Source organism: Balaenoptera acutorostrata, chromosome 12 (assembly GCF_949987535.1).
Source record: "Balaenoptera acutorostrata chromosome 12, mBalAcu1.1, whole genome shotgun sequence".
Taxonomy (NCBI): Eukaryota; Metazoa; Chordata; class Mammalia; order Artiodactyla; family Balaenopteridae; genus Balaenoptera; species Balaenoptera acutorostrata.
The window spans coordinates 57,118,754-57,132,889 of record NC_080075.1 but is presented as its reverse complement, the minus strand read 5'-3'; the positions used below and the strand labels follow the sequence as shown (position 1 = coordinate 57,132,889).

Here is a 14,136-nt window from a genome sequence, read left to right as displayed (position 1 = left end):
CTCCAGTGACCGTGCTGTATCATTCCCTGCTGATCCACAGGGCCTGAAACATAGTAGATGCCCAATAAATATTTATAGAGCATTCTGTAGTCTTCTTATGGATTTCTAATCTGGGTTGAAGCATCAGTGACAAAGCAGAAATGTTTAAGGAGAAGGAGACAGAACATAAACACTGAAAACAGTCCAAGAGGTTTACCTACCCATTCCAGCCGTTTTAGTAATATCCACTGGTGCATTTCTTCTTCCAGAAGAGTCAACGGCTTAGCTAAAGGTGTGCTGGGCTCTCCGTTTAAGTCTCAGGTTTGAAAGAGGCCTTACTTCTGACTCCTGCATGATAGACATGATCATTTAGATGGAGGAGGGTAAAGAAAGCTGCTGCTTGCTGTCCAAACATCAGCTGAGCACAGAAGAGCCATGTCTCTGCTGCAAGGGCTACGTGTGTTGTCATTGTGGGGCAAATACAAGCTGTTAGAGTGAGAAGAGGGAGTCAGCAGTGCTGCCTGTCAGATGCTTTCTGTCAGAGTCCCAGGACTTGTTCCTAACCCGGACTACAGGGAAGCAAAAAGCTCTCAAATGGAAGTGATCTAGAAAGACCCATGCTTGGCTAGAGACTCATGTCTCAATATCTAAAGACAGTTAACTTGAGGATTTGTTCAGCCTTTGGGTTAATGATGAATGTGTTTGTTTCTAAATTAACCACAAAACTTGGCATTTAAAGTAATTCTAAACAAGCTACTTCAGAGATGAGAAAAAAGTGGTTACATACATGAAATACATCACATCACCAACTTTGCCCCTCATTATTTCTACATAGACAGCTAATTTTTCATATTTTAGTGTTGGCTGACTATGGGTTTTCTGAAGTCTAACAGATTCAATAGGCCCAGTTCTGACAGAACTATCTGTAGGGAATAAAACCTTTGTTCAAAAAAAAAAAAAGGAATGAAACCAAATGACCATGGAAATCTAAGAATAATATTCTTCTTCCAAATAGAACTCTTGTTTAGCTAATGCTTTTATGGAGGTCCAATGGATGAAAAAGGTCTTTTCTCCTGTGAGTTAAAGTAATTCAATTTATACAGAAAGCACTAAGGAATAGGAAGTCACGTGACTGAATAACTTTTAAGGAAGTGTCCTAATTCATGGCATATGTTTTAGAAAACAAGTTATCTAGAATAAGCCATTAATTAAAATGTTTTGTAATGCTTTGGGGGGGAATCAATACTTTAGCTGCTGTAAATGCCACTATGATCATTCTGCTCTGCCTCATCAGATGATGTCAAGAATATAGCAAAAGTGCCTATAATTGATTGATAGAACCCTACTATATTGTTAATGGAGTATAAAAATCTTGAGGAAAAAAAACCCCTCGCCATTAGCATCCTTGGCTTGTATGTCCTTCTAAAAATTATTCTCATCACTTTTCCAATGAGTTTCTCTCTGTTACATGAAGCAGAACCACTGTTAAAGGGATGTTTTTAAGACATAAACCCACAAGGATGACAAAATAAGAGAACATACAACATAATTTTGGAAGCCAAGAAGCACATGGATGAGACGTCATTGACTTAGCAGATATTAGAAAGTCAGCAATTGGGAAAGTTGAGAACCAACCCAGTTCATACCTGAAACTTTGAAAGGCTCAGGAATTGGTGTCACCAGGTAATTCTAAAAGTAGGAGTTGAGGGGGCGCTAAAATAAGGAGGATTGATTGAAAATGGGTTAAGAAGCAGTTAATTTCCCCATTCCAGTCTACTGGGTAACTTCCCCTTCTGTACTGCCAACAGAAGAGGAGGTTTATTCTCTGGAGAGGGTTAAATCAAGGGTTTTTAGGTTGGAGGACAATAGGCACAGTTGAAATCAGAGAGTGCACCAAAAGTAGGGTGGAGGGACTAGGTTAACGTATGCTGACTGATTGCTGAGCCTCTCCACTCACACCCCACCCACACTCCTCAGCCCTCTTCACCTCCAATAAGCTTTTTATCTTTCTACAATCATGTTTTTGTAAACAACAAAGAACTACCAGATGTATCTGAGGAAAGCTTTTAATGTGACAGGTACCAAAACCAATAAACAGAAAAAAGCAACATGAAGAAGACAAACTATGTAAAGATAAGAAAACTTAAACTATAATTAATATTTTCAAGTAATTTTTAAAAAGTATTGCATTCATGAAACAGGAGTAAGATGCTCTGAAAAAGAAATATTCAGAGAACTACCACCAACGATAGCATAAATGAAAAAAACAATAAAAGAGCTGGAAGATCAAGTTGAGAAAACTTCCAAGAAAGTAGAAAACAATAAGAGATGGAAAGCAGGAGAGAAAAGATTAAAAAAATTAGAGGATGAGTTCAGGAGATTCAACATCCAAATCATAAGTTTCAGAGAAAGAAGACATAAAAATGGAGGTAAGGAAATAATCAATGGAACTTCCCAAGAACCTTTTTTCAGGAATTGAAAAACATGGAGTTTCCAGGTTGAAATCACCATTGAATCATCTAAGCTCTCTAACATTTACCTTCCACACACTTTTTTTCAAGAAGCTGCCGGAGCCTGTGTTACACTAAAATGAGGAAGTAAATCAAGAAAGGAAGACAAAGCATAGAGGACACGAGAGATGGAACACAGCAGAAGGGCAAAAGGAAGCCTGGAATGATAGGGGAGATGGATTTCAGGAGATCAGAGCTACACTGGTACACTAAGTATATTGGGCATCCAGTCCAGACCTAGGCAGGTCAGGAAACACAGGAGATATTTCCTAATGAAGTTGATAGACTACCTCATGTGAGTGACTGTGTTGAAAGGAGAAATCAACAACTGGATTTTGAGATTGAATATAAAATCTTAGTAAATGAGAGGAAAAAAATGACAATTATAAACTCCAGAGGGGGGAAAAATTATGCATGAGAGAAAAACCAGTCCTAGTTTACAACATAGCTCAGTTGTGTTTTTTTCATGGTTATAATAAAATTGACAATGAGTAGTGACCTTACCAAATTATAATATATCTATATTAGGAAGATGGTGACGGTGGATGGTTGAGGAGTGTGGTACGTGTGGTGTGGGGAGAGGAGTAGAGATAAAGGCAAAAAATGCTTACCTTCCATAATGGGGGTCATTAGATTTTGCCTAAAACTGAAAAGTCAAGAAGTAACATTATAAACATGTATGTAGAAAAATGTAATTACCAGAAGAATCAGCTAAAAGAATTGAAAGCAGTAATTCCTGAGGAAGGAGAAAGATTGGGCAGGCGGGCTGGGTACTACTGTTTTGTCTTAATCATTCTCATAAAACTCAGTGGCTCTTTAAACTATGTGTGTGTATAATTTCTTTAAAAATAAAATCTTTTTTAAAAGACCATTACATTCTCATGTAATAGAATGAGAAAACTTTTTAAGATAACAGCTTTGAGATATAATTCACATACCATACAATTCACCTACTGTTTTTTTAGTATATTCAGAGTAGTGGAACCATCATCACAATCAGTTTTAGAATATTTCATCACATCTAAAAGAAACCTCGTACTCATTAGCAATCACCCCTCATTTATTCTGGACATTTCACATAAATGGAAAAATAAGACATAAACATGTGGTCCTTTGTGTCTGGCTTCTTTCACTTAGCATAATGTTTTCATGTTCTATCCATGTTGTAACATGAATCAGTACTTTATTTCTTTTTATTGCCAAATAATAGTCTGTTGCATGGGCATACCACATTTTATTTAGCCATTCCTTAGTTGATGGACATTTAACCACTGGACCACCAGGGAAGTCCCCTGGAAATAAACACCCCTATTAGGGGTGTAGTTTGGTACAGTTTTGTGGGGGGGGGGGCAGTTTGATATATCAGAATGTGAAATGTACTTGACTTTTGACCAGATTTCCCATTTCTGGGTATTTGACCTAAGGAGAAAAATTATATGTTGGGGAAAAAAATGTGTCTTTATTTTACCACTTTATAATCTCATAATATCAAAAACTTAGAAATTAACTTAAATGTCTATCAAAAGGAAACTGGTTAAATAAATTATGATGCAAACATAAAATATTTAGGCAGTCATTAAAAATGATGCAGGTATAGTATATTTTTTTTGTCGTGGGAATCTATCCATCATACTGAGTAGGGCAAATGAGATTATTGAATACATCCATGAGAAGATCCCACTTGTGTAAAATATCTTTATGCCTAGAGAGATTTTTCGGAATGATGTCCAAAATGTTAACAGTGATTATATACTAGTGGTGGAATTTTAGGTGATTTTTAAACTTTGTTCTTTGAACCTTTTGTATTTAATTTAGTTAAAAATCAACCTCTATAATTTTGGGGAGAAAATTATAAAACTATTGTAAAAGACTATGCCTTTGAGAAGTCAAATTTTTGTACTTAATCAAGGCTTGAATTTTAGTCAAATACCCTTCCCCTATCATTATTTTATAAAACCTCAAAACCATCTACTGAAGGCATAAAGAAATTCATTATTGTGGTGATTATATTCACTTGGTGTGGAACACTGTCTTGGGCTCTTCCTTCAGAGAATTTTATTATGTATTTTAGTCTTTCTGGAGTTCTTTTTGTGTGGAGGTAGGCCAGGTATTAGGACTTTGGGGTCGTGCCAAAGCTAATCATTAGGAGCAGGCTAAAAAGGTTCTCCATGTGTTCTGGTTATTAGGATAATTGTTTAGGGTTCACATATTATCTCTTCCACTCTTTTATCCTCCTTTGCAGGAGAATAACATTAACAACAACTTTCATTTTCTTTGAGCTTGTTATGAGTTAGAAGCTGTTCTAAATACATTTCATATACTTTACTCATTTAATCCTCACAGCAATCCTGTAAGGTTGATATTACAATAATGTTATTTTACAGGTGAGGAAACTGAGGAATAGAGAGGTTCAGTAATCTAGCCAAGGTCACCCAGCTAGGGAATGCAGAGGTGGGGCTGGAGCCCAACTGAGTCTGGTTCCTAAGTACCTGTCATCTTAACTGCTACACTCCACTGCTTCTCTGACTTTCCTTCTAAATATGACTACAGACACTTCTTGCTGGTTTACTTTGTTTCTCCCCCAAACTGTCATTTCTACCAGAAATGCCAGGAAGACTGAGCTAATGAATACACCTGACTGGACTTTCCTGCAACAGATGCTCTATAGAGTCATTTCTTTGCTGTTTGTATGTTTATCCATTGATTCTCTTAGGATTTTACTTACCATTTCTTTGACATCATCTTCTCTGAAATGTTTGCATTTCTTACTCCTTGAAGCTGGAGATGCATCTGGGAAAATTAAGTCACGTTAGGTGTTTCAACTTTGCATCAGGACCCATTAGAAGAGTGCTTAGGCTAAGGCAAGGAACATTCCCTGCTCTTTCCCAAGACCACATGGCATTCTCAGCCCCAGGCGGTGCAGGATGCCTGGTACCCTGCCTGATCTTTAAGTCTGACCACATGGGAAAACATAATTTTTATAAGGGTATAGTTTATTCAGATTATAAGAGCAATATATATTCATTGTAAAAATTTTTGGAAAATACCAGAAGTATAAAGAAAAAAATTTAAAACACTTGTAATCCTGGGATAACCACTATAAACTATAATTTCCAAGCATGTCTGTCTTCTCTTAAAACAATTTATATTCATTCATGAAAACTATATGTCTTCTAAATAAATGATTTACAGATGATGATTTTAGAAAATGCTCCTCCATGGAATTTAGTGGGTAGGATTATTGTTAAATTGAAAGATGTACTAAAGTTGGTGAAATTTGAATTTCTCAATTTTATACTCCAGTTTGATTTTTTTAATTGAAGAAATGAAATAATTATGCATATTGAAAAACATTAGTATGGAATCAAACAAAAAGATACAATGACCTCAGTGGTTTTATTTGCTCCTGCAAATGATTTTTCCATTTATTTTTGCTGAATATGAGCTGCATATACAGTTTGTCTTCAACTGATGCTTATGAATTGGCCAAAAAGAAGATTCATGTGTACAAGAGTGAGATCTACCTGAAATACCATTTAAAATTTAATTTTGGATATTTGTAATTTTGGTTGTTATTGTTTTACTGTTTCGTTGTGACTGAAATCTAGTAAAAATTATTTAGGATATTATCCTATTTTCCTGGGAAAAGAGTTATAATCAACAACAAAAGAAATATGTGTGATATGACGTTACTAGTAATAATTATGGTAAGTTTGAGTCAAGTTGAAATAGCTTGTACTGAACATTATTTTCAAAAAGACATTTCTTAAGAGAATGACTGTAGAGAGTGTTTGTAGAAGAAACTTCTGTAATCAAAAAGTCTGTATCCTCTTGTGTTTTCCAGGCATCTGGCCGGCTGAAGAGGTTTTGGCTTACTACTGCCTCAAGCACAGTGATGTATTCAGGTACAAAGCTGCACCTAAAAATTTGTTTAGCCCACTATGGGTACTATATTGGCATATTAAGGATCACCATGATTACATTCTTCAAATTAAACTGTTAAAAAATATATATATAAGAAAGGAAGAAAGAAACAAAGGAAGGAAAGGGGAAAAAAGGTCATGGTGAAAACATGTTGCTTCTGAAAAAGAAATCTGAATTGCCTTTGGGTACTAATATTGCACAGCAAGCTTTTTGCTATATGTCAAAGGCTTTTGATTTCCACTCAAGGCATTTTATTTCACTTTGATTTTGGGGAAACAAAAGTGAAGCTTCAATCAATCCTTACCGATTGTGATGGTCAAAAAAAACAATAAAGACGTTCTTTAAACTTCTGCCAGGGAAGTCACTACAGAACATTTGATAAATAAATACCCCACAGCTATCATTTAAAGATGCCATCCCACCCTTGATTTTAAAGGTATTTTATATACCCAAGACAATATGTATTTGTAAAATATAAATTACTGTTACAGATTCATGCTATGGAAATGAATGTTTTCAACTGTCAATGTGCATTATAGATTAAACCCATGGATGGGATTCAGGAAAAAGAAAAAACTCCTTTTTTAAAAAAATGCTGAAGATGTTTGGTAGACCCAGAAAATATGGGTTTTTTCATTTTATTCTCATTTTATAAAAGTCATCCAACATATGCTTCCTGAATAGCCCATTATGATTCCAGACAAGCCGTTAGGGATCATTTTAACAGTATATACTTATAAGATTGGGTGTGTATTTTAACAATATGTATTTACAAGATGGGGTCAATAATATGTAGTTTTTGAAGCTCTATGGGTCCATATTTACCAACCAGTCTGTAATTGCTTTGAACAACTAAATACTCATTATGCATATTTCAGAATATGAATGTCCTTGCTTGGCTTCTTTTCCTCCTCTTCCTTCTCTTTTCACCTCTCCCTCCCTTGATTGTCTCTCTCTTTCTCTCTCTCTCTTTTTTTTTTATCCTGTTGAGGAAATAAACTTCCCAAACTGGGAAGAAGAAACGATCTCTTAAAGAGTCTAAGCATATAAAGTAAGAACAGGGCAGTATCGAATTGGGCTGCAGAGCTGCCCTAGAAGTCTGGCATCTGCTCATCTCGCTGTGCTTAAGCTTGCCTGGAGCTCCAATCAGCGAGCACTGGGCCAGGGCAAGAATGTCACACGTTGAGGGCTGATATTTAGGCACAAAGAGGAAGGTAAGTGCAGAGTGCCAGACTGCACCCCCCCACACCCCCCCGACTGTCAGCTTTAACTCTGAGCTGCTTTACTTGTGAGCGGTGAAGTCAGAGCCTAGTCACTACTTGAGCCTGGGTTTGCTGGCTTAACCATATTATGTCCCCGCATTGTTTATTCACTGTGTTGTGTTGGGGTCAATTGTGATTTAAGTGTTAATTGCTAAATGCTCTTTGTGTAATTGTTCTTTATGGGGGCGGTTCAGCTTTCCAAAATGTTTCAGTTTGTTTTAGAATTTTTTTTTTTAATTCAAGATTGCATGTATCTGTGTGTGTGTTGTGTGTATGTGACCATAATATAGGTATATACACACTCATATATATTCTTCATTTACTTGTCTAACTAACTGTTTTTGAAGGAATGAATGTGGATTAACAGTGTTATCCTTTCCTAACAATTATCTTTCGCTACTCTAGCTAGTTTAGTTCTAAAAGACAGCGCCATTGACAAGGGAAAAAAAGGGAACCTTCTCCGATTTTTCAGCTCAGCGGTGGTAATGTTGCAGTGAACACTAATGAGGGAACCCCCACTGATTTGCCTGCTTTGTGACTTTTCTATTTCATAATTATTTTTAAAACGCAAAACGACATGCGGTAGCCTCGTCATGTCTCCACAACTTCCTGGTAGCGCCGTTCTTACTGCAGATGGCAATTTGTTCTTGTAACATATATATCTCTCTGACCATTTTCATCTAATTTGTGTGGGTTCTACCATTTCTTTTCTCTCTTTCAGGGACCTTGCTGTGTGTGAGCTAGGGGGTGGCATGACATGCTTGGCTGGGCTCATGGTAGGTCTTTTCTCAATTCCAATCCCATTCAGAGGGAGGAACAAAAGGAAAAATGTTCCAGGGCCTCCAACTGCTGGGTCAGAGAACCGTCAACAGCATCAGCTGCGGTCAAGCTGCTGGGTCTTGAGAGACCTTCTAGATTGACTTACTTTCGGATCATATTGATTTTATGGTTGCCTCGATGAGCAGAAACATTTTACCTCAGTGTAGTCAATATTGCTTGTTGTGACATTCCAGGCCTCGCACAGTGTTTCTTCGCCATAGCGAAAGCATTTTTTTTTTTCAGATTATAGTCCCATTTGCTAAGATACAGGAATAGCCCAGTGAATCACAGTTGGAGCACCATGATATAGCTGCTAATGTTTTGCCTGCATTATTACACCAACAAACATGATCCAGAGCGCTCAGTAATTAGATTCTTTTGAATTAGATTGGCCATTCAGGAACGTCGTTCCCCATTCTCTGGGTTCTGAGTCATGTATTCAGGAGATATTATGTAGCAGCACAGTGCATTAGACAAGTTTTTATGTCTCTACAAATAAAAGCATATTGTTACACTGATTGGCATTTGACAAACCTGTCGCTCTTACACAATGTGTCAGGGTTACAGCCCAATGTGCGAGCATGTCAAAGCTCACAAAAAAATTACCCTCACAAAGCCATCTGCCTGCAATGCAAAGTTATATGAAGGGCATCAGGCAGTCAGACAGAAGCAAGCTGAAAGGCAGAGTGACAGCCTTGTATGATGGCTCTACTAGATAAACAGAAGCCCACAAATGAAAGCCTCTCAGAATACCATCATCCGCTGTCACAATGCAATTACCGAACAGAATGATAGCAAGATAGAGGCTCCCGCAAATGGAATGATAAAAGTATTGACTGATTTGATTGAATGATTAAAATAATGCAGACATAAAATGAAAAAAGATTGAAGATTGTTACAGAGAAATAGGTGAGGAAGCATGATACTGAAGGCTTGTCACTCCTGTCTTCCCTTCCACACAGACAAGCATATTTGCTCATTGTTTGCTGTGCTCCCTTTTTTTTTCAGGTTGCTATTTCTGCAGATGTCAAAGAAGTTCTGTTAACTGATGGGAATGAAAAGGCCATCAGAAGTATCCTTATTCAGATAGAAAACGGGTTTGTTGTGCTCATTCCTTTTTCCCGGCTGAGTAACAATTGATATAAAGAAAGACAGCATGGGGTATTAAAAGAGAGTTCCCCACACACACATGATAAGTAATTAAGAAAAAGTAGAAATATATGGAATTCATCGGATACGACTAAGTGGTTTTTTTTTTTAATTTCAATGGATTTTTATAGTCACTTCTCATTAAAGGAGCTTATGATTTGTGGACCACTCAAAGCAATAAGAACATTTGTTTCATAATAATTTTCAAGCACTCTTGTCCTTTTATTTCCATTGAAATTTGCCGGGATAAAATAAATGATTTAACATTTATTATATTGGATATTGCTTGTAAAAATTAACTTCCAGCTTCATGTTCATTATTACCTTTCTTCCGTTTGATGTTGTATGTGCAGACCATGCAATATTATACCTACTCTAATTCCCGAGGAGTTCCCTATATCTCCCCACTGGAAACGGCTATCAGTTTTTCATTATTTCCTTTTATTTAGGATTATAAAAGCTATCTCTTTTTTTCTGCTATGCTATTACAGTTCAAACCCCATTATATTAGATTATGCTTTACTAATATGTACACAGAGTTCATGAAAATTGAACTGTACTTTAAGAAAGCAAGCATAATTTGTGGCTACTTTAGCAATCGAGCTGATTTGTTCAGGGGCAGTTAACAGCCGTTAGAAATTGAGAGGAAAAGTGGAGGATATACTTGCTTTGGATTTTTTGGTGTGCCTTCCATTTACATTATGAAAGAGGCAATCTACTTATTTGAATTTTAGGCCCCTAAAATGCCAAAGCAGTTTTGATTTTTGTAAGAGGTAAGCATCCTACTAGAGTCTATTTTCGATTTTCTTCTTCTGCCTCTGCTATATAATTTTTTGAAAATAAAATTTGCAGTAGCTCTATCAGGCTGCTCAGACAGGAGAAAGGAGGTTCCAGAAGCACAGTAGCTAATATTGTTCAGCGGCACTTGTGTGCTCTACAGAGCCCCACCCAGCTAATTGCCTGACAGACTTTAAAAAAAAAAAAAAAATCAGGAAGGAAAAACAGCCAATCACAATCTTGGCCTTTCACACAAGGGAAAGAGATCACAAAAGGTGCTTCCTTTTTTCAAATGCAGGATTTTAATCATGATCTTCAGACTGTCGCAAGTTTCTCAAAATATTCCTGAAGATGAGCGATGTTGTTTCATTCACTCTGCTTTATTCTGAGTTCTTCCATGCACTGTATCATTTCACTCTGCTCCTCCTCCGCATGTCAGGGAACACAGAGAGCAACAGGAAGTCAGGTATGCTGGCTCAGCCCCAGCGATGTTTTTTTTGGGGAAAAAAAAAGCAGGATTATTGGGAAAGAGAAGGTCATTTTAACCACGGAAACTTTCAGATTGGGCCCAGCAACCTGAGGTCTTTCTCAAGTCAGCAGGTGTCTTATTTAATAGCATCAGAAACCAATTAGAACTTTTATCAAACTATGGGAAGCATCTGTGGTCAGTATGTAAATTTAATTGTACTAAAATTATTGTTGAGCTAAACTACAGAGCTTCCAAAGAAGGGAAGCAATGCTAGTCATTAATTAATGCACCTTTGCTTTAAACAGCAAAGATTCCATGCCAGCTCTTGAAATCAGAGAGGAAATCTCAGATTCTGTACTCACTCCGCTGGCCTTTCAAAGAAATGATTGGTACAGCCCCCTCCCAAGAAAATGGATTTTTAACATTTGGTCCTCAGAAGCTCAGCCCTGAGAGTGCTTTATTGTGCTGGGTTTTACAATGGGTTTAATATAGCAGGGTGCCAAAGGGCAGGAGGGGAAGAACTTTACAATGTAGATAAAGTAGGTCCTTTCAGGATGCAGACCAAAACTGTTAGTGTGTTTTATTTCATCTCTTAGGACTTTATTGACAGAGTTCAGTTTTTATCATGCAGTTGTTCTATGTTTGTGTGCCTTTTTCTGTTGTAACTAGATCTAATTTTTTTTAATTAAGAGAAAAAAGCATGCATAAAGCCTTAAAAATTGGCAACATGTTTTTCCTGCTTTTGATACTAATGTTATTCTTGATTTGCTACCAGAGCTTATAACTGGCATTCGTTGTAAGCTGTTTTACCGAGTGAGGTTAATATGAATGAAATATTTTTTTTCTATTTGTGTGCCCACTTTCTGTAAAATAACAGATTCACTGAATCACATACTGTTGATGCATATAGATTGAAACAAACTCATTTAAAAATTACTGTTTACATCTTTCCTTTAAAATTTTAGGAAGCCTAAATTATATAGCAGTTGTAGGATATTATCCAAAAATTACTTTCTAAAAAGTAAAAGTGGATGTCAACAAAAAAGAGGGAGAAACATTGCCAGAAGCCAGAAAATCTCTAAGCAAAGCTGCTAATTATTCTTAATGGGCAAGATGAGCACATTAAGAAACAAATGAATACATCAGTGAAATGTAATTGAAAATCGACCTGGCAATCACACATCACATCTGAGTATTGGCCTGTATATTATTCTCATCATTTAAAAAATTATTTTTGTTGTTCTAGGCATCTGAATTGAGTGAATCCAACTGAGTCTTACTTCCTAGTCTCTTAAGCTTCTAAGATTCTGATTTTTACCTTTAAAAATAGCCTTTTCTGATATTTCCTGTTTATCTTCTGTTATTTCTATTTTTAAAATGTATGAGGCAATGAATGGAGGCGTTCTGAATCTTTATATCATAGAAGCATATCAACCAGTTGTAAGGTTATTTATTGTCTCCATAAAATGTATCAAACGGATTTGGCTATGTCTTCTAGAGCTCTCTACCTTGAACCTAGAAAGCTAGATGTGGATTTGAGATTTATTAAACAGAGATATCTGAAAAGAGAGTAAGACTTGAGGTATAAGGGAATGTTGTTAAATATTTTCTCAGACTCATGGGTATATGTCCCCGAGGTTCTCCTTGGCCTTTAAACTGCAGTGCTGGGTCTAACCCAGAGCCCCCTAGCTGAGAGCCCTTCAGATGCTGTTTTATCTGTACCCAAAGGGAACAAAGGATAAATCAGAAATGGGATCATTTGGTTCATCCAGTTCTCGAATTTATCCTAAAATAGTGTGAATTGTGTTCCGTCTTCTTTGGCACAGCCTTTTTAGTGTAATAAAGAAAGAAATCTCCAAGTGCCCCCAGATAATAATTACTCAATAAAGTCTGGAGCTGGTGTTGACAGTGACATAAGAATAGGGGAAAGAAATGGTATACTGAGTTATTATTGATGCTAAGCCTCTTCCAAATCATAATGAATAAAAGTACAACACCTAAGGTGAGCAGCCCTTCCTGGAACACTCACTAATTCACCCAACACAAGTACCCTGCCCTGACCCATCCTCAGTAAACACCAAGCAGGTTATCTGCAGAACATGGCAATGCTTGGTGACCCAGGCTCATGATTCTGACCCAAGCATCTTATCCCCACAATATGCACCGTCTGGATCATGATCTTGAGCTTAGGATTCTCCAAAAATTGGTAAATCTCCTGTGAATTTTAAAGAAGATACCCCTGGCTTAACATTATTTTATTTAACAAAATCCCTGACTTGAATAATTAATAAATGAAGCTTCATGTGGACTGTGCAGCCTGTGGATGGTTGAGACCTTGGGAATGCCAGGCCATCATCCTGGGTCCAGGCCCCTTCCTCCAATATCAGTGTCAGCTGTTCTTCTATTTACTAGATCGGTCCAAAATGGACTCTGTGTGCCTCACATTGGGTAGGAGTTCAACAAATAGCTTTGAAAATTAAATTTAAATTAGCCAATAAATTAAGCTAATTAATTAATTGATTAAAATGAATTAAACCGCTATTAACTGCATGCCATTTCAAGTGCTAAAGATATAGCAGTGAACAAGACAGACCAAGTTCCTGTTCTTGGAGGACACAGACTATACCTACACAGAGCACATTTATACACGTGAAAAACACTGAAAATCTAGAGGGCAGAAGTTCTTTGATTCCTTCCAGTCATTTAAATTCTACAATAAAAATGTTCACATAATAGTTTTGAGCAACAGGGGGAAAAAATAAAGCTTAACTGCCAAACCTCACTTTAGTTACCATCACCAGCCTCTCATCCCTCTAAAGCTTTTGCCTGAATTATTGAAAAAGATCGTGAATTGACGTGATTTAGGCACCTACTATGTGTTAGGCACCTACTATGTGGTACTCCATAAGTCTATAAAATAGGTACATTATTCCTATTCTTGAGGTGCAGCTCAGAGAAGTTAATTTACCCAAATTCACACGGTCACTAGGAATCAGAACCAGTGCTAGAAGTCAGGTTCATGTGACTTCATAGCTTCCCTGCCACCCCCGTTAAACCATCTCTTCACCAAAAACTAGAATGATTTGGTGAGTATCATCTTGCACTGGAGGAAAAGGCTTCTCATCCATAAATGTACAGTTGACATTGCTAACAGAGTTCAAGACACCTCTACATTGTACTCTCAATTCATATGAGTAATAAGCACATTTAAGAATATTTCACAGCATTTAAATTAACAAATATTGCC

General features: G+C 36.9%; 1 protein-coding gene across 4 annotated transcripts in view; it reads left to right on the top strand.

The window, feature by feature from the left end:
- The window catches only part of CAMKMT (calmodulin-lysine N-methyltransferase), a 389,839-nt gene that overhangs the window by 321,792 nt on the left and 53,911 nt on the right, over positions 1-14,136 (top strand). For all 4 annotated transcript variants that reach the window (XR_009009842.1, XM_007190086.2, XM_028168508.2 and 1 more), the window contains exons 4-6: positions 6,334-6,394; positions 8,397-8,451; positions 9,503-9,566. Coding sequence is in view for 3 of the 4 variants with exons in the window: in XM_007190086.2 (XP_007190148.2) it covers positions 6,334-6,394; positions 8,397-8,451; positions 9,503-9,566 (180 nt within the window). In the remaining variant the exon portion in view is untranslated. The remainder of the gene's footprint in view (positions 1-6,333; positions 6,395-8,396; positions 8,452-9,502; positions 9,567-14,136) is intronic.